This window comes from Rhinopithecus roxellana, chromosome 16 (assembly GCF_007565055.1).
Source record: "Rhinopithecus roxellana isolate Shanxi Qingling chromosome 16, ASM756505v1, whole genome shotgun sequence".
NCBI lineage: Eukaryota > Metazoa > Chordata > Mammalia > Primates > Cercopithecidae > Rhinopithecus > Rhinopithecus roxellana.
This window is the reverse complement of record NC_044564.1, coordinates 8,544,309-8,569,290: the sequence shown is the minus strand read 5'-3', so window position 1 is coordinate 8,569,290 and position 24,982 is coordinate 8,544,309. Positions and strand designations below refer to the sequence as shown.

The window sequence follows — 24,982 nt, the reverse complement described above, 5'->3', positions numbered from 1 at the left end:
GTCCTGCCACCCTCAGCCTTGTGGAGTTGCGAGGGTGTGATGAGATTATGAGCAACTGCTTTGTGAAAAGAAGTGGAGCTTGGTGGGTGCTCTAGGGTAGTTGAAAAGCAGTGGTGTCATAGTCCAGGTTCCCCCAGAGGTTGACTTGAAACGGATTCGAGTCCAAATTTTGTCTGGATGTGATGGCTCACACCTGTAATCCCAGCACTTTGGGAGGCCGAGGCAAGTGGATCACCTGAGGTCAGGAGTTCAAAACCAGCTTGGCCAACAGGTTGAAATCCCGCTTCTACTAAAAATACAAAAATTAGCCGACGTGGTGGCGCACACTTGTAATCCCAGCTACTTGGGAGGCTGAGGCAGGAGAATTGCTTGAAACCGGGAGGCGGAGGTTGCAGTGAGCCAAGATTGTACCACCATAATCCAGTGTGGGCAACAGAGTGAAACTCTGTCTCAAAAAAAAAGTCCAATTTGTTAGCTTGAGGGAAGATCCCAGGAGACACCAGCAGGAGAGTAGGGGTGTGAGGCAGAGAAGGGGGTGCTACCAGTCTAGTTCCTGTGGCAGCAGATCATGTAGGAACCATTCTCAGAGTCCCTTCCCCGGGGCCAGGGGAGCCAAGGCATTTCCCCCCTCACCCTGCTGCAGGGGGACCCAGCATTCCCCCCTCACCTTGCAGTCATTGGTTGGAGTCTGCTCCTGGCAAGGTGACTTCTTGGCTCCAAAGCTGAGAAAGACCTGCAGGTGTTGACACAGCGCAGCTGGCTTGGGAAGTCATACCTGGCCCACCACAAGCCTTTATCTACACATTCTACCCAAGTATGAATGTGGCACCCCTGCCTCTGTGTCCTGTAAGGGTGGAATTATGTAACGCTGGGGTGGCGCTTCCTCTCACTGCAGCATCCCTCTCCCATGGGCAGGCACCTTAAAAAGAAGCCCTTGACTCCCCTGTCCCCTTCCAGCCACTGCCTCATTTTCCTGCTTCCCATCCCAGCAAAAGTTCTTAACAGATTGTCTGTACTTGGCATCTCCTCTCATCTCCTAGTTAATTCGTTTTCTATCACTTTATAACAACCACAAAAGAGCACCCATTTATTATCTCACAGTTCTGCGTGTTAGAAGTGCAGGTGGGTTTGGTGGCTTCTCTGCTGCAGGTCTCAGGGCTGAAATCGGGGTGTCGGCTGCCTCAGCTTTTAGCAGGGGCCCTAGGGGAGACCCGGGCTACAGGCTCCTTCAGGTTGTTGACATTCACCTCCACGTGGTTGTGTGAGGTCTCCATTTGCTGGCTGCCGGCCCGGGGTCGTTCTCAGTTTCTTGAGGTCACTCGCATCTTCAACACCAGCAAGACTTTTTTGTTTTTTAGACGGAGTCTGGCTCTGTCACCCAGGCTGGACTGCAGTGGTATGATCTCAGGTCACTGCCACCTCCGCCTCCCGGGTTCAAGTGATTCTCCTGCCTCAGCTTCCCGAATAGCTGGGACTACAGGCGCCTGCCACCATGCCCAGCTAAATTTTATATTTTTAGTAGACATGGTTTCACCATGCGGGCCAGGCTGGTCTTGAACTCCTGACTTCAAGTGATCTGCCCACCTCGGCCTCCCAAAATGCTGGGATTACAGGTGTGAGCATTTGCACCCGGCCAAAGCCAGCGTTTCTAGTACTTCACGTCTTTGATCCTTTCTGTCCCATTTCTCCCACCTTCAGCTGGAGAAGGCTTTATGCCTTTAAGTGTTCCTGTGATTAGATTGGGTCCACCCAGATAAACAGGATGATCTTCCTATTTTAAGGTCACTAATTGGCAACCTACTTACATCTGCAAAGTCCCTTTTGCTATGTAACATAATGTTACAGCTGCAGGCATGAGGGCGTGACATCTTTGCGGAGCATTCTGCCTACCACCCAAGTCTCCTGGCAGCCTACTCCAGCTGGGCCTTCACCCCCCCACCACTGAAACTGCTGCACACCAATGAACAAAATCAATGAAAGCCCCTGCTCATACTCGAGTGAGATGGGCAGAATGTACATGTAATGAGGAACCGTACGCCGTGTTGGCGAGGGAGAAATGCAATGGGGAGAACAAGTCCATCACCATGAGGCGGTCAGAGGATCTGGTGCAGGGGTGGGCAGAGCCATCCTCTTAGAAAACAGCATTGGAACACGCAGTGGAAGGAGATGGAGTGAGCCGTGTGGCTATACAGGACAGAACATTCTTGGCAGAAGAAACAGCCCCTGCAAAGGCCCTAAACTGGGACATGTCTGGCGTGTTTGAAAATGGAGAGGTGCTGGCCGGGCGCGGTGGCTTAAGCCTGTAATCCCAGCACTTTGGCAGGCCGAGACGGGTGGATCGCGAGGTCAGGAGATCGAGACCAACCTAGCTAACACGGCGAAACCCCGTCTCTACTAAAAAATACAAAAAACTAGCCGGGCGAGTTGGCGGGCGCCTGTAGTCCCAGCTACTTGGGAGGCTGAGGCAGGAGAATGGCGTAAACCCGGGAGGCGGAGCTTGCAGTGAGCTGAGATCCAGCCACTGCACTCCAGCCTGGGCAACAGAGCGAGACTCCGTCTCAAAACAAAACAAAACAAAACAAAACAAAACAAAAAAAACAACAAAAAAAGAAAATGGAGAGGTGGGGCTGGGTGCGGTGGCTCACGCCTGTAATCCCAGCACTTTGGGAGGCCGAGACGGGCGGATCACGAGGTCAGGAGATCGAGACCATCCTGGTTAACATGGTGAAACCCCGTCTCTACTAAAAATACAAAAAAATTAGCCGGTCGTAGTGGTGGGCACCTGTAGTCCCAGCTACTCGGGAGGCTGAGGCCGGAGAATGACATGAACCCGGGAGGCGGAGCTTGCAGTGAGCTGAGATCGGGCCACCGGACTCCAGCCTGGGCGACAGAGCGAGACTCCGTCTCAAAAAAAAAAAAAAAAAAAGTGGAGAGGTGGGGCTGGGTGCAGCGGCTCACTTTGGGAGGTTGAGGTAGGTGGATCACTTGAGGCCAGGAGTTCTACACCAGCCTGGCCAACAGGGCAAAACCCTGTCTCTACTAAAAATACAAAAATTAGCCAGGTGTGGTGGCGCGTGCCTGTAATCCCAGCTACTCAGGAGGCTGAGGCAGGAGAATCGCTTGAACCCAGGAGGTGGAGGTTGCAGTGAGCTGAGATCGCGCCATAGCACTCCAGCCTGGGTGACAGAGCAAGACTCTATCAAGAAAGAAAATGGATGGCTTGAACCCGGGAGGCGGAGCTTGCAGTGAGTCTAGATCGCGCCGCTGCACTCCAGCCTGGGCGACAGAGCAAGACTCTGTCTCAAAAAAAAAGAAAGAAAATGGAGAGGTGGCCGATGCACTGGCCACTGAGAAGCAGCAGCATGTGGGGCGGTTGGAGGGGCGGCAAGTACAGGATGAGCATTCAGGTCCGAAATCTGAGATGCTGCAAAATCTGAACCTTGTAAGCACTGACATGACACTCAAACGAAGTGCTCATTGGAGCATTTTGGATTTTGGATATGGAATGCTCAACCAGGCAAGTATAATGCAAATAGTCCAAAATCCAAAATCTGAAACACTTCTGGTCCCGAGCATTTTGGATAAGGGACACTCGACCTGTCCTGGCAAGTGGTGATGATGTTTGGATGTGTGGTGGAGGGGTGTGTATGTCAGGATGGGCCTGGGTATGCTGCAGTAACAACCCCAAGTTCTCAGCTGCTTAGCCAAATAAAAATGTGTTACTCACTTATGCTACATGTTAAGGTTACAAGGCAGTTGACTGTATAAGTAGAATATATGAGTATAGAGTTCACAGAGATGTCCAGCCTGGGAATATAAGTCTGGCATCATGGCTGGGCACGGTGGCTCACCCCTATAATCCCAGCACTTTGGGAGGCCAAGGCGGGCGGATCATGAGGTCAGGAGTTCGAGACCAGCTTGGCCAACATGGTAAAACCCCGTCTCTCTAAAAATACAAAAATTAGCCATTTGGTGCACACCTGTAATCCCAGCTACTCAGCAGGCTGACGCAGGAGAATCACTTGAACCTGGGAGGCAGGAGGTTGTAGTGAGCCAAGATCACACCATTGCACTCCAGCCTGGGCAATAGAATGAGACTCCATCTCAAAAAAAAAAAAAAAAAAAAAAAAAAAAGTTTGGCATCATTAGCACATTTATTATATTTAAAGCTCTCTTGGGGACGGGTGCAGTGGCTCACACCTGTAATCCTTGCACTTTGAGAGGCTGAGGTGGGCGGATTGCTTGAGCCCAGGAGTTTGAGACCAGGCTGGGCAACATGGCAAGACCCTGTCTCTACAAAAAACACAAAAATTAGCCAGGCATGGTGGCCCATGCCTGTAGTTGCAGCTACTTGGGAGGCTGGGGTGGGAGGATTGCCTGAGCCCAGGGATGTTGAGGCTGCAGTGAGCCGTGATGGGGTCACTGCATTCCAGCCTGGGTGACAGAGCAAGACCCTAAATTTTGGAGGGATACAAGCATTCAAACCATAGCAAAACTCATAAAACTGAATGAGATTACCATGAGGGAAAACGTGGATATAGAGAGTGCAGCGCTATTCACAAGAGCAAAGACATGGAATCAACCTAAATGCTGGCCAGCCTGGTGGCTCAGGCCTGTGATCCCAGCACTTTGGGAGGACGAGGCAGGCGCATCACCTGAGGTCAGGAGTTCAAGACCATCTTGGCCAACATGGTAAAACCCCATCTCTACTAAAAACACAATTAGCCGGGTGTGGTGGCAGGTGCCTGTAGTCCCAGCTACTTGGGAGGCTCAGGTAGGAGAATCACTTGAACCCGGGAGGTAAAGGTTACAGTGAGCCAAGATTGTGCCACCACTGCACTCCAGCCTGGGCTACAGAGTGACACTCCATCTCAAACAAACAAACAAAAACCTAAATGCCCATCAGTGACAGATTGGATAAAGAAAATGTGGTACAGCTGGGCACAGGGGCTCACGCTTGTAATACCAGCACTTTGGGAAGCTGAGGCGGGTGGAACACCTGAGGTCAGGAGTACAAGACCAGCCTGACCAAAATGGTGAAACCCCATCTCTGCTAAAAATACAAAAATTAGTTGGGAGTGATGGTGTGTGCCTGTAATCCCACTACTTTGGAGGCTGAGGCAGGAGAATTGCTTGAGTCCGGGAGGTGGAGGTTGCAGTGAGCCGAGATCACACCATTGCACTCCAGCCTGGGCAACAGAGCGAGACTCAGTTTCAAAAAAAGAAAGAAAGAAAGAAAAGTGTGGTATATATACACCATGGAATACTATGTAGCCATAAAAAATGACAGCATGTCTTTTGTGGGAACATGGATGGAGCTGGAGGCTATCATCCTTAGCAAACTAACGCAGGAACAGAAAACCAAATACCACATGTTCTCACTTATAAGTGGGAGCTAAATGGTGAGAGCTTATGAACACAAAGAAGAAAACAATACTGGGCCTAATGCCTGGATGATGAAATAATACGTACCACAAACCCCTGTGAGAGGGCTTTACCTATGTAACAAACCTCATGTATCCCCAAACCTAAAGTAAAAGTTTAAAATTAGGCGGGGCACAGTGGCTCACGCCTGTAATCCCAGCACTTTGGGTGGATTCACCTGAGGTCAGGAGTTCAAGACCAGTCTGGCCAACATGGTAAAAACCTATTTGTAAACCTCTACTAAAAATACAAAAATTAGGGCTGGGCACGGTGACTCACGCCTGTAATTCCAGCACTTTGGGAGGCCGAAGAGGGCAGATCACCTGAGGTCAGGAGTTCAAGACCAGCTTGAACAACAGGGAGACACCCTGTCTCTACTAAAAATACAAAATTTAGCTGGGTGTGGTGGCAGATGCCTGTAATCCCAGCTACTCGGGAGGCTGAGACATGAGAATCCCTTAAACTGCGCTCCAGCCTGGGCAACAGAGGAAGATACTATATCCAAATAAGAAAAATAATAAAAGTTTAAATTCAGTAAACAAATTTTTAAAATCATATATATATATATATATATATTTAGACAGTCTCGCTCTGTCGCCCAGGCTGGAGGGCAGTGGCACTATCTCAGCTCACTGCAAGCTCTGCCTCCCAGGTTCACGCCATTCTCCTGCCTAAGCCTCCTGAGTAGCTGGCACTACAGGCGCCTGCCACCACGCCCGGCTTATTTTTTATTTTTATTTTTTGTATTTTTAGTAGAGATAGGGTTTCACCGTTTTAGCCAGGTGGCTCATTCCTGTTATCCCAGCACTTTGGGAGGCCGAGGTGGACGGATCACCTCAGGTCGGGAGTTCGATACCAGCTTGACCCACATGGAGAAACCCCATCTCTACTAAAAAAAATACAAAATTGAGCCGGGCACGGTGGCTCACGCCTGTAATCCCAGCACTTTGGGAGGCCGAGGCGGGTGGATCATGAGGTCAGGAGATTGAGAGCATCCTGGCTAACGTGGTAAAACCCCGTCTCTACTAAAAATACAAAAAAAGAAATTAGCCGGGTGTGGTGGTGGACGCCTGTAGTCCCAGCTACTTGGGAGGCTGAGGCAGGAGAATTGTGTGAACCCAGGAGGCAGAGCTTGCAGTGAGCCGAGATCGTGCCACTGCACTCCAGCCTGGACGACAGAGCCAGTCTCCGTCTCAAAAAAAAAAAAAAAAAAAAAAAAAAAAAAACAAAATTGGCTGGGCATGGTGACGCATGCCTGTAATCCCAGCACTTTGGGAGGCTGAGGCAGGGGGGATCACAAGGTCAAGAGATCAAGATCATCCTGGCTGACATGGTGAAACCCTGTCTCAACTAAAAATTAAAAAAAATTAGCTGGGAGTGGTGGTGCGTGCCTATAGTGCCAGCTACTCAGGAGGCTGAGGCAGGAGAATCGCTTGAACCCAGGAGGTGGAGGTTGCAGTGAACTGAGATCGTGCCACTGCACCCCAGCCTGGGTAACAAGAGCGAGACTCTGTCTCCAAAAATAAATAAATAAATAAATAAATAAATAAATAAATAAATAAATAAATCAGAAATAAATAAATTAGCCGGGCATGGTGTTGCATGCCTGTAATCCCAGCTACTCCGGAGGCTGAGGCAGGAGAATCGCTTGAACCCAGGAGGCAAAGTTGTGGTGTTGGCCTGGCTCAGTGGCTCACAGCTGTAATCCCAACACTTTGGGAGGCTGAGGTGGGTGGATCACAAGGTCAGGAGTTTGAGACCAGCCTGGCCAATATGGTGAAATCCTGTCTGTACTAAAAGTACAAAAGTTAGCTTGGGCATGGTGGTGGGTGCCTGTAGTCCCAGCTACTCGGGAGGCTGAGGTGGGAGAATCTATTGAACCTGGGAGGCAGAGGTTGCAGTGAGCCGAGAGTGCATCACTGCACTGCAGCCTGGGCAAGACAGCGGGACTCCGTCTCAAAAAAAAAAAAAAAAAAAAAAAGGCCAGGCGCAGTGGTTCACGCCTGTAATCCCAGCACTTTGGGAGGCCGAGGCAGGCAGATCATGAGATCAGGAGATCAAGACCATCAAATTAGCCAGGCGTGGTGTCGCTGCCTGTGGTCCTAGCTACTCTGGAGGCTGAGGCAGAAGAAAGGTGTGAACCCGGGAGGCGGAGCTTGCAATGAGCCAATATTGTGCCACTGCACTCCAGCCTGGGCAACAGGGCAAGACTCCGCCAAAAAAAAAAAAAAAAAAAAAGCTGGGCATGCCGTGCTGGCTCACACCTGTCATCCCAGCACTTTGGGAGGCTGAGGTGGGTGGATCACCTGAGGTCAGGAGTTCAAGACCAGCCCGGCCAACATGGCAAAACCCCGTCTCTACTAAAAATATGAAAATTAGCTGGGCATGGCGGTGTGCGCCTGTTATCCCAGCTACTGCGAGAGGCTGAGGCAGGAGAATCACTTGAACCCAGGAGGCAGAGGTTGCGGTGAGCCAAGATCACACCATTGCACTCCAGCCTGGGTGACAGAGCAAGACTCCATCTCAAAAAAAATAATAATGGCCAGGCGCAGTGGCTCACACCTGTCATCCCAGCACTTTGGGAGGCCGAGGCAGATGGATTGCCTGAGCTCAAGAGTTCGAGACCAGCCTGGGCAACATTGTGAAACACCGTCTCTACTAAAATACAAAAAAAATTAGCTGGGAGTGGTAGTGTGTGCCTGTAGTCCCAGCTACTGGGGAGGCTAAGGCAGGAGAATTGCTTGAACCCAGGAGGTGGAGGTTGGAGTGAGCCAAGATCGCATCACTGCACTCCAGCCTGGGAGACAGAGTGAGACTGTCTCAAAATAAATAAATAAATAAATAAATAAACCACCCCAAAACTTAGTGGCTTTAAACAACTATGTATTTTCTCATGGTTCTGTAGCTTAGGTTGGGCTTAGCTGGTTGGTTCTGCTGTTGCTGGCTAGGGTGTGGTAGGTTGTCTCAATTGTTACCATCAAATTTTCCACGTGAGTGTGTGTTGCTCCTATGACTCTTTCTTTTTTTTTTTTTTTTGTGACGTTGTCTTGCTCTGTCTCCCAGGCTGGAGTGCAGTGGCGAGATCTCAGCTCACTGCCTGCTCTGCTTCCCGGGTTCACACCATTCTCCTGCCTCAGCCTCCCGAGTAGCTGGGACTAAAGGCGCCCGCCACCATGCCTGGCTAATTTTTTGTATTTTTAGTAGAGATGGGGTTTCACCGTGTTAGCCAGGATGGTCTCAATCTCCTGACCTCCTGATCCGCCCGCCTCGGCCTCCCAAAGTGCTGGGATTACAGGTGTGAGCCACCACGCCTGGCCTAATTTTTATACTTTTAATAGAGACAGGGTTTCACCATGTTGGCCAGGATGGTCTAGATCTCTTGACCTTGTGATCTACCCACCTCGGCTTCCCAGAGTGCTGGGATTACAGGCATAAGCCACCGCACCCGGCCCTATGACTAGTTTTGATGTAATTAATTTGGTAGAAAATTCTGAGACTGCTGAGCTCAGCCTGAGGACTGCCATCTTCAGCTTCCTCCCTCCTGGAGGTCACCTACAAGTGGTGGCCACTATCCCCACAGCATGATGCGGTGAGGACCCCCAAGCTAGCCATGTGGAGAGGCCCCTTGGGAGAACAGATGTCTGTCCCCTCCTGCTGTCCCAGTCGTCCCAGCTGCAATGGCAGACAGGTAAGTGAAGTCTCCAACATTTCATCCCCAGTGGATACTAGACAGCATAAGAACCTCCCAACTGAGTCCAGTACAGTTTTCGGGATAAATAAATCAGGGCAGTGGTTTGCTATGCAGCGATAGACAGCTGAAACTGCTGGTGCCACTCAGATGGCTGTAGTCATCTTGACATGAGGGAGGCTACAGGTGGAGATGGCTTTCCTAGAAGGCTGGTCATTCTCTCACTCTCCACGTGATCTCTCCAGCAGGTTAGCAGAATTTTTACATGACAGCTGAGGGCTCCAAGAGCAAGAAAACAAAAGCTGCCAGGACTCCTAGGCTCAGCTTGGAACCGGCACTGCCTCTGTTTCTTTTTTTTTTTTTTTTTTTTTTGAGATGGAATCCCTCTCTGTTGCCCAGGCTAGAGCACAAGGCACAATCTCAGCTCACTGCAGCCTCCGACTTCCAGGTTCAAGCGATTCTCCTGCCACGGCCTCCTGAGTAGCTGGGATTACAGGCACGTGCCACCACTCCTGGCTAATTTTTGTATTTTTAGTAGAGATGGGGTTTCACCATGTTGGCCAGGCTGGTCTTGATCTCCTGATCTCAAGCGATCCGCCTACGTCGGCCTCCCAAAGTGCTGGGATTACAGGCATGAACCACTGCGCCCAGCCTGTCTCATTGCAATTCTTCCAGTTAAAGCAAGTTGTGGGCCAGCCTAGGTTCCTGGGGAAGCCCCCTGGTGGGAAGAGCAGCACTAATGCAAAGGTTGGCGGAATCTTTGAGGACGAACCACCAAGCCCTAGGAGGGAGACTGCCGAGGTAGAGGAGGGTTTTGGAGGAGGAGCCACAAGACTGACACGTGTTTACCACACTTTTCTTTCTTTCTTTTCTCTTTCCTTTTTTTTTTTTTGAGATGGAGTTTTGCTCTTGTAGCCCAGGCTGGCGTGCAATGGCCCAATATCGGCTCACTGCAAGCTCCACCTCCTGGGTTCAAGCGATTCTCCTATCTCAGCCTCCCAAGTAGCTGGGATTACAGGTGTGCACCACCACCGTGCCCGGCTAATTTTTTTGTATTACCATTGATGGGATTTCACCATGTTGACCAGACTGGTTTTGAACTCCTGACCTCAGGTGATCTGCCCACCTCAGCCTCCCAATGTACTGGGATTACAGGCGGAGCCATTGCACCCGGCCCACACTTTCCATTTTCTGTACGTTATTATGCTTTGACATCTTGGGGGCTCTACTAGTCAGGGAGATACTGCCCCTCCCAGGGCTGGCTAATTCCCAGAGCTAGCAAACTTATCAACACCAATCCAGAGCCCATATCCCCAGCCTCTTCCTGATCTGACTCTCACATCCCAAGCCAGCATTTCTCCTGCCCTGCATCCCCCAGGGGCTGATACCAGACAGCTAGAGCTCCCTGCTGTGACCTAGAGCCTGCTGATATGATTCAAGTTATCTAATCCTAAACTTGCTTACACCTACCTACCCTGCCTTGTCCATTTTCACCCTGAGGAAAACACAAAAAGGCTCTGGGCCACGCTCTCTCCTGGCTCCTCATGACCCTGGTACTTCCCCTTCTGGCCCTGCGTGGCGTGGCGGGGCCCCTCCTCCTGAGAACCACAAGTACTAAATTCTTCCTTTGTGGCACTTGTCTCCTAGTCTGTCACTTTACCATACCTGATTCAAACAAAGCCCATGTAGTTTTAGGATATAGGGCAGGAGGCTGGAAGGATTGCCTGCAGGGATTCAGAAGCACTGTTTCCACACGTGGAGGTGGAGAGAATGACAGTGAGTTAGGAGCTAAAATCAACAAGAAATGAGGATGCTGATCAGAGCAAAGGTGGTGCTGGTGATTCTGAGACCAGGAGGCTTACACATGGTGGCTCCCAGGGTGGAGAATGGCCTGGCAGTGTTAGGAAGGAGCCAGGAGGGCCCCCACCCCACCTGCAGATCCAGAGGTAGAGGGATCCTTTGAAAAGAAGTCTCTACAGCCGAGAGCTCCAGGGGAAGCCAGGTTTTCATTAGAGCACCACTAAAAGTATGCTCCGGGAAGAAGAGAAGACTCTAATGACAGGGCGATTGGTGCTGGTGGTGGTTTCTGGAATACAGGATGGGTGGGAGATAGGGTCAGAATCAAGGATGTGCAGAACCCTGTGGGGCTTAGATTGTGGCTGACATGGGATAAAGGCCACGTATGTTCTGTGTCCATTGTCTTCCATCTCAGTAGCTTGCAACACAGTCTGTCTCTCCCTGCTTGAAACACTTTCTTTTTGTTGTTGTTGTTTTTTTGAGACGGAGTCTCGCTCTGTTGCCCAGGCTGGAGTGCAGTGGTGTGATCTCGGCTCACTGCAAGCTCCACCTCCCGGGTTCACGCCATTCTCCTGCCTCAGCCTCCTGAATAGCTGGGACTACAGGTGCCTGCCACCACACCCGGCTTCTTAATTTTTTTAATTTTTAGTAGAAACGGATTTCACCGTTTTAGCCAGGATGGTCTTGATCTCCTGACCTCGTGATCCGCCCACCTCGGCCTCCCAAAGTGCTGGGATTACAGACACCAGCCACCGTGCCCGGTGAAACTCTTTCTGACTTCTGGCATAGCCGACTGCCATTCGGGAGGGCTGTCCACGATCCTTGCCATCTCATGGCACCCTTCTCTCTTGTTCGGGAATTCTGCGTGTGCATAGTCTTGGCAGGAAAGTGTCTGGAGCATGGCCAGTTAGACCCACCTCCTGAAACATTGGAATCCCAAGGGAGTCAGCTGGGCCTGGGGCTTCAGGGCCTCTCCCAGCCTAGCCTGGGGGCCCCTCCAGCCTGTGAGCCCCTCTCCTTTTGCTGGGGTGCCGGACTCCTCCTTCCTGACCTATTACCTTCTACCAACCAGGGATGGCAACGTTTAAGTGCCTGACTGCCAGGCTCATGCACGGAAGTACCTGGTCCACTTGGGGATCAGTGGCACCTCAGACTCCGCATGTGATGAGTCTCCCACCCGCAAACCATGTGTGTCTAGGCCCATCCTCCCCATCAGAGAAGGCTACCCTCTTCACCGGCTGTCCTAGAAAAACTCGCAGCACTGGGGCCCGCCTCACCCACTCCATGGTGAGCTTGTCCGTAGGCGAGGGAGGCCTTCCCTCTCCAGGACTATCCAATGGTTCTCTCCCGCCTTAGGTCCCCGTGGTATCTGAGTCCTACCCCCCGCAGCTCACTCTCTACAAAAGGATCTTTAAGAAAGATAAATAGGAGTGTGTTTCTCCGGTTCCCAGTGATCCAAGTCCTCGCCCCACCTCGACCCTGACCCTTCTGTTGCGGACCTCCACCCAAGTGTGGCTCCGTTGGGCCCGCACCCCATCAGGCCAGCAAGGAGGGGGATAGGAGGGGGCGGGGAAGGCACCGGGACTCCGAGCAGGTGTGGGGAAGGCAGGGGGCGAGGGGGCGAGGGGGCGGGCGGGCGGGGGGGGTGGTTGGGCGAGGCAGGTGCTGGAGGGCGGGACAGGTGCGGGGGCAGGCAGGTACCAGGAAGGCGGGAGGGCGGGCAGGTTCCGGAGGGGCAGGACAGGTGCTGGGACGCGGGGTAGGTGCGGGGAAGGCAGGGGGTGCGGGGTAGGAGCCGGGGGTGGGGGTTAAGGCAGGATAGGTGCTAGGCGGCGGAGCATCCCCGCCCAGGACGCCCGCGCGGCCCAGTGACGTTTTTCCGCGACTCGGGGTGAGGGAGACCCCTGGGCGGGGCGGGCGGAGGATGGGGCGGAGGAGTGGGTTAGGCAGAGCGCAGCGGGGAGCCCTTCCCAGTCCCAGAGCTCGCCTCGGCCTCGCCCCCAGCCCCGCCCCCCGACAGAGACGCGGCGGTGACTCCCTCGGTGGGGGATGGAGGGGACTCTTGCGTCTCAAGTCTCTTAAGCGGCGCCCGACGCAGGGCAGCACCTACCCAGCGGGGCGGGGGCCGGAGCCAGGAACGGATGAGCGCGGCCGGGGGACGGGGCAGGGGTGGGGCGGCCGAGGCAGGGGCGGAGCTGGGAAGGCGAGGCAGGGGCGAAGGGCGGGGGCGGGACAAGGGGGGGGGGGGCTGCCAAAGGGGCGGGGCATAATGAGGGGGCGGGGCTACGCGGACGGATGGGGCGGGAAATAAGGGCGGGGCCGGGCCTCCGAGCGGCAGCCCGCGGGCGATGGGGCGGCCAGGGGTCTGGGCGGGGCCGTGGGGCTTGGCAGGGCCTGGGAAGGGCCGGACGGGGGCGTGGCCTGGAGTGGGACGGATGGGGGCGGGGCATAGGAGGGGGCGGGGCCGGGCCTCGGAGCCGGGGCTCGCGGGCGGCCGGCGGGGGCGTCACTGTGCGGCGGGCCGGTGAGGCCGCGGCATGGGGCGAGTGCAGCTCTTCGAGATCAGCCTGAGCCACGGCCGCGTTGTCTACAGCCCCGGGGAGCCGCTGGCTGGGACCGTGCGCGTGCGCCTGGGGGCGCCGCTGCCGTTCCGAGGTGGGCGCGGGTCCTCGGGGAGGGCCATTGGCCGCACCTGCGCGGGGCCAGGGCTCCCGGAAGCGGCTGCCGTCGCCGGGCCCCGGGTTGGGCCCGCGAAGTCGCTGTCGTCGCCGCCCGGGACTGCTGGGGCGCGGGCTTGGCGGCGCCGGGGAGGTCCGGGCGGCGCCGCCCTTCCGCGTCTGCCCTTCCTGCCTTCTCGCCGAGGGTCGGCGTAGTCCCGGCGGGGCCTGAAGCCGGGGCCTGAAGCGGGTCCACGGTGGAGGACGCCCTGAGTGCGGGCACACGCAGGCCTGCGACCCTCCCTGTCCGCGCTCGCACCTGCTGGGCTCCCTCCCGCACCCGGGCTCCCGGCGCAGGCTCTCCCTCTGCAGAGCCGCTCCTGGCCCGGGCGTGCGGTCCCGGCGGGGTGCAGGCACCTGCTGCGGCTCCCTGCGCCCCCGCCCCGCGCCAGCAGGCCTCGCCCGCCCCCCGCCGAGACGGACGCCTGGGCCTCGGGGACTGGGGATCGGGTTGCTGCAGTGGCCGCTGGCCGGGCGCCCTGGAGGTGAGGGCAGGCCAGCGAGGTGAGGCTGCCTCCCGAGGATGGGGGCCTCCGCACAGGCCTCTGCCCGGCCCCTGGTTGTGAGTGCCGCGTCCCTGCCGCGGGCTTCTCTACCTTGGTCTCCTGTGGGAACCACCTGGGCTACTTGGCCACAGCCCGTGGGCTTCCCGCTGGACCTTGACCGCTGGGCCTGGGCGTGGGTGACAGCACTGCTTTTGTGCCTGCTGAGAACCCACAGCCTCTGTTCTGTCTTCTCAGTCGTCTGGGACAGGTGATGGTGCTGTGGCCCTGACCCTGCACCGCCTGGGACTGTGGGGCCTCCGAAGAAGCCTGGTGGTAGGTGCTTCTGTCAGGCTCCTGGCCCCATTGGGCCTCCTGGAAGACCCCACAGGCTCCCTTCCTCTGTCCCCACCTTGAGTTTGGGGTCTGGGTGGGGGCAGGTGTGGCTGTGGCTTGGCAGAGATATACTTGCATCCCTTGAATACAGGTGAGGTGTGAGGTGAGGCGGGTTGGATCCTGGCTGAGGGGAGTGCAGGGCCCTGTCGTCCCTCCCCTGGCGCGGCCTGGGGCGAGCAGGCCATTGCTGACCACAGGGAAGGGATGGCCTCGCGGTGCATGACTGGCCTGTGTGAGCAGGCTCCCCTGGCCTCCACGTGGACGTGGTGGGTGGGTGAACGCTCACGCCTGTAATCCCAGCACTTGACGCAGCTGGCCCAAGAGCTGAGGTAGCACTGGCTCACAGAGGCTGGTCTGAGTGAGGGAGAAATAGGAGGGTCATGAGCTAGGGAGTAGGAGATGGGCCCTAATGGGCCGGAGAGCACATATTTCAGGCTGCTGCAAGTGAGGTGGGAGGAGTGTACAGGGGTTCCTGAGGGTTTCCCCCAGCCCTGCCTGGGATGGGAACGGAATGCCATCGTTTGCTCATTCAAAGGATGCTTGTCAATCCTGCTAGGAGCCAGTAGGGAGGCCCTCAGCCCCCAGGAGGACAGCAGCCCTGCCTGGGCCCCTGGGCTTCTCACTTACTCTGCCGATGAGTGTCAGTGACAGTCAGCACCCAGCCATGAGGACGCCTGCTGTCTCGAGGGCTGACGTAGAGGGAGGCCTGGGAAGGAGTAGTTTTCTGCAGCCCAGGCTGGCCCAATCCAGGGCTGGGGGTCAGGCAGGACCACCTCGTGTTCTGTTACTGGGATGGGTGACCAGGATCGACAGTGGTTCTCGGAGCACTCATGGTAGGCCTGATGCAAATTCTCTCCACATCCCATGGGCCAGCCTCAGTAACGCTCAGCACCCTGGCAAGTGGCATGGTTATTACTCTCATGATACAGATTTGGAAACAGGACTGGGGGAGTGGCTTACAGGTCACAGCTTCTGTGGCAGGCATGAGTCCTTTGGGATGAGGATGAGGAGTTGGTGGGTCTTCTTGGGATGAGGATGAGGAGTCAGTGGGTCTTCTTGGTCCACGTGTAGGTGGTGCAAGGGAGGGGCTGCTGAACAGGTGGGAGCCCCAACTCGAGAAGAAAGTTCCAGTGGTCCCTTGAGAACACGGCCCAATCATGAGCTTCCTAAGTCAGAGCAGCCTCCAACAGCTGGTTCTTGGTTGTGCATCTGAACACACTTAGGAAACATTTTTTATTTTTATTTTATTTTATTTATTTTTTTGAGATGGAGTCTCGCTCTGTCGCCAGGCTGGAGTGCAGTGGCGTGATCTCGGCTCACTGCAAGCTCCGCCTCCTGGGTTTACGCCATTCTCCTGCCTCAGCCTCCCGAGTGGCTGGGACTACAGGCGCCCGCCACCACACCTGGCTAATTTTTTGTATTTTTAGTAGAGACGGGGTTTCACCATGTTAGCCAGGATGGTCTTGATCTCTTGACCTTGTGATCTGCCCACCTTGGCCTCCCAAAGTGCTGGGATTACAGGTGTAAGCCACCATGCCCGGCCTAGGAAACATTTTTAAACCTGCATGGGGGAGGAGGGATGGGGCTTGCAGGGCCCCTGCAAAGAGGTGCAACATTCAAGTCCAGAAGGCGGAAGAAGTCACACTGTGACTAGGCGACTGCCACTGAGCCACTCAGTCCTGCAGCCAAGCCCTGCCTGGCGGCTTTCCTGTTGCGAAAGGCTTGGTTCCCTTCAGCCTGTTCTGCCATTACAAGCAGTCTGCAAGCTGGAAAGAAGAGGGAGTGGGGTCATATGCCCCTCTCCAGCAGCAAGGAGACCCCTCACAATGGACCCCATGCACTGCTCTGGCTTCTGTGGGCAGAACTGCATCCTGTGGTCCTGCCTGATTCGATGGTTTGAAAAGGCAGAAACATGGCCGCTGCCATTGGCCTGGCCAGTGAAAACGGGCTCCCTGGGGAATTCAGCCAGCCTGACCTGAAGCAGTTGCTGAGAGGTGGAGGAGCAGCCCCAGGTGTTTTGGAAAGGAAGCAGCTAGCTGGCAAATGTGCGGGAGCCCCGTGCCTCCCGTGTTCTTACTGAGGAGAGTGTGGACAGCTCAGGACAGGTTTCACTTTGGACAGTGGTTGGAGGCTGCTCACTCTGGCAGAGTCATCTGAAAGAGCCTTGGTGTATGTGCAAAACAGGGCCGTCTGCATGGGTGTTGGGAAGATCACAGAGCCTGGGCCCTTAGGATGACCCAAGGGTCAGTTGGATACTGTTTGTTTTTGTGGAGTCAGGTGTCTCATGACGGTTTTAGTGATGCTTTGCTAGTATGAGCAGTGGTGTGTGAGGCTCCCGGTTAAATACCATGAGATTCTAAGTGGAATTCTGGGTTTCCTGGTATGCACGGGTAAAATTACAGTAGACCTGTCCCACTCTTTGCCAGTACCTCATACCTGTCTGCAATTTGACTGGTGTAAGGGGTGTTTGTTTTCCACCTCCCTCCAATGTGTGTTGGGACATACATTTATTTATTCATTTACGTTGCTCTTATCGTACAATGGCGCAGTCTCAGCTGCTCACCGCAACCTCCGCCTCCCTGGTTCAAGCGATTCTTCTGCCTCAAGACTCCCAAGTAGCTGGGATTACTGGCATGTGCTACCACGCCTGGCTAATTTTGTATTTTTAGTAGAGACGGGGGTTTCTCCATGTTGTTCAGGTGGGTCTCGAACTCCCAACCTCAAGTGATCAACCCGCCTCAGCCTCCTAAAGTGCTGGGATTATAGGCGTGAGCCACCATACCTGGCCTTGAGACATTCATTTTATTTGAGATGAGGTCTCACTTTGTCACCCAGACTGGAATGTGGTGGTGCGATCTTGGCTCACTGCAACGTCTGCCTCCAGGGCTCAAGTGATGAGTCCTCCCACTACAGCCTCCTGAGTGACTGGCACCAGGGGCACACGCCACCACACCCAGCTAATCTTTTGTAGTTTTGGTAGAGACAGGGTTTCACCATGTTACCTAGGCTGCTGTCACACTCCTGGCCTCAAGCAGTCCACTCGCCTTGGCCCCCCAAAGTGTTGGGATTACAGGTGTGAGCCACTGCGCCCAGCTGTCTCGACATTTAATATTTGTCAATCTGATGGCTTGAAATGGTAGATAATTTGGGTTTTCCCTAATTTCTTTTCTTTTCTTTTTTTTTTTTTTGAGACTTAGTCTAGCTCTGTTGCACAGCTGGAGTGCAGTGGCGCGATCTCGGCTCACTGCAAGCTCAGCCTCCCGGGTTCACGCCATTCTCCTGCCTCAGCTTCCGGAGTAGCTGGGACTACAGGCACCCGCCACCACGTCTGGCTAATTTTTTGTATTTTTAGTATAGACCAGGTTTCACCGTGTTAGCCAGGATGGTCTCGATGTCCTGACCTCGTGATCTGTCCACCTCGGCCTCCCAAAGTGCTGGGATTATAGGCATGAGCCAGCAGACCTGGCCGTTTTTTTTTTTTTTTTGACGGAGTCTTGCTCTGCCGCCCAGGCTGGGGTGCAGTGGTGTGATCTTGGCTCACTACAAGCTCCGCCTCCTGGGTTCACACCATTCTCCTGCCTCAGTCTCCCGAGTAGTTGGGACTACTACATAAAAGTAGCTGTCACCTCAAGTCACACACCATTCCTAAACAGTTAACACAACGATTTTATTACATTTCTCAGTGTTGTGGGTTAGGAATATGGACAGTGGGGGCAGGGTGAATATTCAGTTCTGTGCCACCAGCCGGGATCACTTGAGGGTGCTTGGCTGGCATACCGGTTACTCTGGGGACCACTGCTCCCTTTACAGCATCCTCTGTGGGTTCCAGCGTTTTTCTTTGTTTTTGAGATGACGTCTCACTCTGTAACCCAGGCTAACGTGCATTTGTGTGATCTCGGCTCACTGGACCTCTGCCTCCTGGGTTCAAGTGATCCTCCTGCCTCAGCCTCCTGAGTAGCTGGGATTACAGGCGCCCGCCACCACGCCCGGCTAATTTTTGTATTTTTAGCAGAGATGGGGTTTCACCATGTCGGCCAGGATGGTCTTGAACTCCTGACCTCAAGTGATCCAACCGCCTCAGCCTCCCAAAGTGCTGGGATTACAGGTGTGAGCCACCATGGCCAGCTGGGTCCCAGCATTTGTGGGATTCAAGGCGGGGATGTGCAGTCTGTCAGGAGTGTCAAAGGCATTGCAGCATTTCCAGTCCCCAGGCCTCCCCTCCTTGCTTCAGCCACGCCCGCCTCCTCTGCGCCAGCTGACGCCTGTGTGCTCCTCTTGGGCTGTCTGCTGGCTCACAGGAGAATCACCAGTATTCCAGATGTTCAGCCTGGAAACAGTAAGGGTCTGGCCCTAGGAGGGCCTGGCTAACAGAGCATGGATTCAAAATCAGGGCAGAGCTGGGTACGGTGGCTCATGCCTGTAATCCCAGTACTTTGGGAGGTTGAGGCAGGTGGATTGCTTGAGCTCAGGAGTTTGAGACCAGCCTGGACAGCATGGCGAAACCCCGTCTCTATATTAAAAAAAAAAAAAAAAAAAAAAAGCCAGGTGTGGTGGCATGTGCCTGTACTCCCAGCTACTCGAGGGGGCTGAGATGGGTGGATTGCCTGAACACAGGAGGTCAAGGCCGCAGTGAGCTGAGATCGTGCCATTGCACATTAGCCTGGGCGGCGGGAGTGAGACCGTGTCTCAAAAAAAAAAAAAAAAAAAACAAAAAACAAAAAATGGACCGAGGTTGGGGTGGCAAGGCTGGGCTGGAATGGAGGCTGAGGCCAGGCCATGGCAGTGCCCAGGGGGTAGAGGGCGTGCAGCAGGAAGCAAGGGCCGGCCTCAGGGATGGGGGACTGGGTCTGGCAGCTGCTGAGGTGAAGGGCAGGATGTATATGGAGAGCCACGTGGGGCTGCTCTAGGTGGCCAGCAGAAGGCCTGGGCTACAGGTGGGGCCTGCTGGGAAGACCATAGGGGAGGCAGGTATGGCTGACCCTGGGTGCACCAGACACCGATACTACTCCTCCCTGGCTGCTCCCTCAGCAGGTCTGAGAGTCTGAGTCACCTTCCCCTCACGTGACCCCCACCAGGACAAGGCAGGGAAGTGGCGATCTTTGGCCCTGACTCAGCCTTGCAGGGAGAAGAGGGGCTGGAGCTGCGGGTGGCCTGCTGATGGCTCCCCCAACCCCTGCCCACCTGGGTCTGGTGCTGTGTGTGCTTCTGCTGCGTCTGTCCTCCCTTGTGACCAGTTTCTGCTGGACTTGGTTGTCCAGCCATGATCTTCTGACCATCATGGTTTCTGGACACACATCTGTTGGACTGAGGAATTTGTGTTCCTGGCCACAAAACAGTGGCAACCTCTGCCTCAAGCAGTTCCTGGTCTGGCACTCCCCCGGGGAGGCCAGAGAGAACCAAGCCATCTCCTGATGCAGAAAGTCAGCCCCGCTGGGCAGTGCTGACCCAGGAAGTAGGGCCCTACCCAGCGGTGTGCCGACTGTGGAACACTGTCTGCCCAGGCGGGTCTGGCCACATTCCTGCAGCATGATGGTTGGCAGTTAGCTTCCTGGAGTGTGCAGGGGTCCTTCCCTGCCTAACTGACTTGTCTACAGGGCAGCAAGAAGACGCGTCCATCCCTTGGAGGGTCCCAGGCACCCCCCCAACAACCCCCGCAAGATCCCCCAAGGCAGCTGGGCTTTCACAGCCAAGGTTACCAGTCTGGGGGATGACCCAGCCGCCATCTGGATGAGTGCTGGGGCCTTTCTGCTCTGGACTACAGGGCAGACATTGTTTTGTGCTGGTCAGGCCTCTCGCCAGCCCGGCTCCCCCAAGACAGGAGATGGGCAGGAGGTGTCCCCTGAAGTGGCAGGGGTTGCTTGCTCACTGGCCTTCCCAGGACCCTGCCCAGGTGGGGCTGCTTGGCCCCAGGTCGAATTCCTGGGCCGTCGGCTGGCTGGGGCTCATGCAGCCTTCCCCTTGGCAGCCATCCGGGTGACCTGCACAGGTTCCTGCGGGGTCTCCAACAAGGCTAACGACGCAGCGTGGGTAGCGGAGGAGGACTACTTCAACAGTTCCCTGTCGCTGGCGGACAAGGGTAAGTCTGGGAGCCAGTTCCTGACCTGGTCCCAAGTGGTGACCCCTGGGGGCACCCCTTGGAGTGGGGCCTGCCTGTCCTCCCCCTTTCCTAGACCTGCCTCTTGGATCCTGCACTGGCCCATCTTCTCCCAGGGTTGTGGGCCCTGATGATGGGTTTCTCATAGGGGCTGGGTGGCTGAAGGGGCCACTTTCCACTTGTGCTGGATATGGGTGCGCTCTGACTCCTGGCACAGCTGTTTCACCCCTGCCCCATTCCCAAACCTCTCTCCTGTTCAAGCCCTTACCCTCGGTCCTTCACCCAGGCCACAGCCCTGTGCTGCTGCTGTGACTGAGACAGGGAGACCCAGTGTGAGCTGGCCAGCTGCTACTGCCCACTCTTATCTTGGCCCTGTGGCCACCTCAGGCCTCGGAGGCCTGTCCCCACCGCCCCCACCTCCCTCCTGTCTCTGCAGGGAGTCTGCCCGCTGGAGAGCACAGCTTCCCCTTCCAGTTCCTGCTTCCTGGTAAGAGCCCGGCCTGGACAGGCCTGGTGATGACCAACTGGTCCTGGGAGGTGGGCTCTGCAGGGTGAAGGCAGCCAGGTGCCAGTGCCTGTTCTCTCCCCAGCCACAGCACCCACGTCCTTTGAGGGTCCTTTTGGGAAGATCGTGCACCAGGTGAGGGCCGCCATCCACACGCCACGGTTTTCCAAGGATCACAAGTGCAGCCTCGTGTTCTATATCTTGAGCCCCCTGAATCTGAACAGCATCCCAGACATTGAGGTGAGGATGGCACAGTGACCTCCTTGGTGGGTCCCCACCCTCGTGGGGGCTGGGGAAGAGCTGGGCAGGCACTGCTTCATCCCAGTGTCCTGTCCCCAGCTGAGGTGAGGGGGGTCAGGGTCTGGAGGCAGTGGCCTCTTTGCCCTGAGCTGACTGCTGGTCTCCAGGGGCAGGGCATGGCAGGGCTGAGGGGCTTGTCCTGATGCCACAGGGATCCAGACTGCCCACACCTGCTAAGCCTCTCCCTGGCCCTCCCCCAAAGCAACCCAATGTGGCCTCTGCCACCAAGAAGTTCTCCTACAAGCTGGTGAAGACAGGCAGCGTGGTCCTCACAGCCAGCACTGATCTCCGCGGCTATGTGGTGGGACAGGCACTGCAGCTGCACGCCGACATTGAGAACCAATCGGGCAAGGACACCAGCCCTGTGGTGGCCAGTCTGCTGCAGGTCAGAGCCCTTGGCAGTTGCCTGGACTGGCCTCCTGGGGTGGGCTGGCAGCCTGCGCAGGCTCACAGGCTGGTCCTTCCCCAGAAAGTGTCCTATAAGGCCAAGCGCTGGATCCACGACATACGGACCATTGCGGAGGTGGAGGGTGCAGGCGTCAAGGCCTGGCGGCGGGCACAGTGGCATGAGCAGATCCTGGTGCCTGCTTTGCCCCAGTCGGCCCTGCCAGGCTGCAGCCTCATCCACATCGACTACTACTTACAGGTTTGGTGCTGGTGGGGGCTGGGTGGCCTGAGGCCTAGTGGCCTTGGCCCTGGCCCCTCATGCCCCACCTCAATCCTGTCCAGGTCTCTCTGAAGGCACCGGAAGCTACTGTGACCCTCCCGGTCTTCATTGGCAATATTGCTGTGAACCATGCCCCACTGAGCCCCCGGCCAGGCCCAGGGCTGCCTCCCTGGGCCCCACCCCTGGTGGTGCCTTCTGCACCACCCCAGGAAGAGGCTGAGGCTGCGGCTGGCGGCCCCCACTTCTTGGACCCGGTCTCCCTCTCCACCAAGAGCCATTCGCAGCAGCAGCCCCTGCTGGCCACCTTGGGTTCTGTGCCTGGTGCCCCCGAGCCCTGTCCTCAGGATGGCAGCCCTGCCTCATACCCGCTGCGGCCTCCCTTGTGCATTTCAACAGGTGCCACTGTCCCCTACTTTGCAGAGGGCTCTGGGGGGCCAGTGCCTACCACCAGCACCTTGATTCTTCCTCCAGAGTACAGCTCTTGGGGCTACCCCTATGGTGAGTCGAGGGCCAGGGCTTGGCAGGGAGGGGACGCCAGGAGCCCCATGCAGACCCTGCTTTCTCCCCGCAGAGGCCCCACCGTCCTATGAGCAGAGCTGCGGCGGCGTGGACCCCAGCCTGACCCCTGAGAGCTGACCCCGTGCTGCCTTCTCCAGGCAGGCCTGGCCTCTGCCCTGGGACTGGGGCGCCCAGGGCCTCGTGCCTTCTCTCTCGGCCTGGCCTGGCCCACTCAGGACCTGCCCAGCCTCTGCCAGCTCCTCTGGCATCCACCCTCTTCTCCCTGGGGCTGGGGTGGGGGTGGCAGGGAGCTGGGACCTAGAGAGATGCCTCCTGTAAATAAAACGGTTTATTTGTAGTGCTGGGCCTCACCGGCCTCGCCTTGGGCGCCCTCCAGCCTCCAGCAGGGCCTGACCCTGACCCCATCCTGGGCTCTGCTCCTGCCAGGGCATAACCCGCTACTCGGGTACCCCCTGCTACCCTGGGGTTGCGCTCAGGCTCCCATGCCTGGGCGGAGCCGCGGGACTGGTTCCCTTTAACAGAGGATGGGGGCTGGCGCTGGGCCTTCCAGAGCCACCTAAGGAAACGTCCTTGGAGCCTGGCTCATGAACTGGGGCCTCACGCAACCTTGGCGTTTGGTTAAATTTGTGCCTCGGTTCCTGCTGTGTTTAGGCACCCAGGTTCCCAGGCGGCGTGGCGTGGACTTCCCCGGCTGAGAAACCTGCGGGCACGTGGAGGGGCTTGCCTCGGCCCCTACTGGCACCATTGCCAGGCCTGGCTCTGAGGGACACTGCTTCTCTCCTGCCCACATCTCCAAGACCTGAGAGACAGGGTTCTGTGGAGCAGCATCCCCAGAGGGGCCCCCAGGGAGGCCTGGTAATGCTGGCCAGCCTGCCTGGAGGGCGCTTCCAGAAACAACGGAGGTGGTAGTGAAGGACAACTCTGGGTTCAAATTCCAGTTCTATAGGACGAAGGGGTGGCCGTGGCTAGGTTTGTCAGTTACCTTATCTATAAAATGTACAGGACCAGGCTGAGCACGGTGGCTCCCGCCTGTAATCCCAGTACTTTGGGAGGCTAAGGCAGGCGGATTGCTTGAGGTCAGGAGTTCCAAATCAGCCTGGGCAACACAGTGAAACTCCGTCTGTACAAAAAAAAAAAAAAAAAAAATAGCTGGGCATCGTGGCACATGCCTGTAATCCCAGCTACTCAGGAGGCTGAGGCAGGAGAATCGCTTGAACCCGGGAGGCAGAGGTTACAGTGATCTGAGATTGTGCCACTGTACTCCGGCCTGGACAACAGAGCGAGACTCTGCCTCAAAAAATAAACAACCAAAACCCCACAAAAAACTCCTGGGACTGTAGGGGACAGCCCCTCACCCTCATAGCATGACAGTTTATTTCTCGAACAGTCCAGAGGGGCAGATCCTGGCCTCGCGGCAGAGCTGTCGTTCCTACGTAGTGGCTCCCATCCCTGGCTCCCAGATGGCTGTTAACAGCTTTCACCACTGCCTGGCCTAATGGTGGGACTTTTGAGGGACAGACTGGGAAGTAGATTGTCACTTTTTGTCTCTGACCTGTCCCCTTCCCATTGGAAATGTGGTCTTTAGCCAGGCAGTCCTGTACTTGGCTAAAATTTTACTAATTGTGGGACGGTCAGCATGAATATTGGAGAACAGCAGAAGGTACCACAGGCGGGGTCACCTGCTGGAAGCAGTGTAGTCTGTGGTTGAAAGGAAGGCCTGCTGGGCTTGAATCCCATCACTGCCTCTCACCACTCCCTTGCTTCAGTTCAGTCACTTATAAAATGTGGGTAAGAGCAGTGCCTGCCTCTCAGGACCGACTTGAAGTTTGCAGGGTTAGCATGTCGTGCTGAGAGCAGCACCTTGACAAGTGCTGAGGGGCACACAAGGGGAGCAGCTGATTGCAAAATGGAGTGAAAAAGCTGCCTGAAGCCTGCTTCCCACACCTTCACTTAGGGTGGATGTTTGCTTGGTAAAGGATTTTTCTTCACATTTTAACTCCCTTTATTCAGTCAATAATTTTTTTTTTTTTTAAGATTTAGAGTCTCGCTCTGTTGCCCAGGCTGGAGTGCAGTGGCGCGATCTCGGCTCACTGCAAGCTCTGCCTCCCGGGTTCATGCCATTCTCCTGCCTCAGCCTCCTGAGTAGCTGGGACTACAGGCGCCTGACAACATGTACGGCTAATTTTTTGTATTTTTAGTAGAGACGGGGTTTCACCGTGTTAGCCAGGACGGTCTCGATGTCCTGACCTCGTGATCCACCCGCCTCGGCCTCCCAAAGTGCTGGGATTATAGGCATGAGCCACCGTGCCCGGCCCAGTCAACAAAATACTTTTGTCTCCCGTACACCAGGTCTTGTTCTAGGCACCATGGACTTATGTTCTAGGGGGAGACAA

General features: G+C 55.7%; 1 protein-coding gene and 1 long non-coding RNA gene across 3 annotated transcripts; one reads left to right on the top strand and one right to left on the bottom strand.

Annotated features, from left to right (window-relative positions):
* The first annotated feature begins 13,368 nt into the window (after positions 1-13,368).
* ARRDC1 (arrestin domain containing 1) lies at positions 13,369-22,927 on the top strand. 2 transcript variants are annotated; one of them, XM_030919657.1, is made up of 8 exons: positions 13,369-13,564; positions 20,470-20,580; positions 21,035-21,085; positions 21,189-21,343; positions 21,606-21,788; positions 21,873-22,049; positions 22,133-22,568; positions 22,642-22,927. In XM_030919657.1, exons 1-8 carry the CDS (start codon positions 13,447-13,449, stop codon positions 22,704-22,706), a joined length of 1,296 nt encoding a protein of 431 aa, XP_030775517.1. In that variant the 5' UTR covers positions 13,369-13,446; the 3' UTR covers positions 22,707-22,927. The 2 variants fall into 2 exon arrangements, with proteins under 2 accessions (XP_030775517.1, XP_030775516.1); XM_030919656.1 differs by having other exon boundaries at positions 22,133-22,927.
* LOC104669607 lies at positions 22,900-23,700 on the bottom strand (the record flags this gene model as incomplete). The annotated part of the gene is made up of 1 exon (XR_004053985.1): positions 22,900-23,700. It is a non-coding gene; the product is annotated as an uncharacterized protein ARRDC1-AS1 (long non-coding RNA).
* Between the last annotated feature and the right edge of the window lie 1,282 nt (positions 23,701-24,982).

What these genes read in the sequence shown, in the direction of transcription:
- ARRDC1 (XM_030919656.1), top strand. Translation starts at nt 13,447, where the DNA reads ATGGGGCGAGTGCAGCTCTTCGAGATCAGCCTGAGCCACGGCCGCGTT. An exon ending in GGCGCCGCTGCCGTTCCGAG is followed by an intron (nt 13,565 to 20,469) that starts GTGGGCGCGGGT and finishes TCCCCTTGGCAG; the next exon opens with CCATCCGGGTGACCTGCACA. An exon ending in CCTGTCGCTGGCGGACAAGG is followed by an intron (nt 20,581 to 21,034) that starts GTAAGTCTGGGA and finishes CTGTCTCTGCAG; the next exon opens with GGAGTCTGCCCGCTGGAGAG.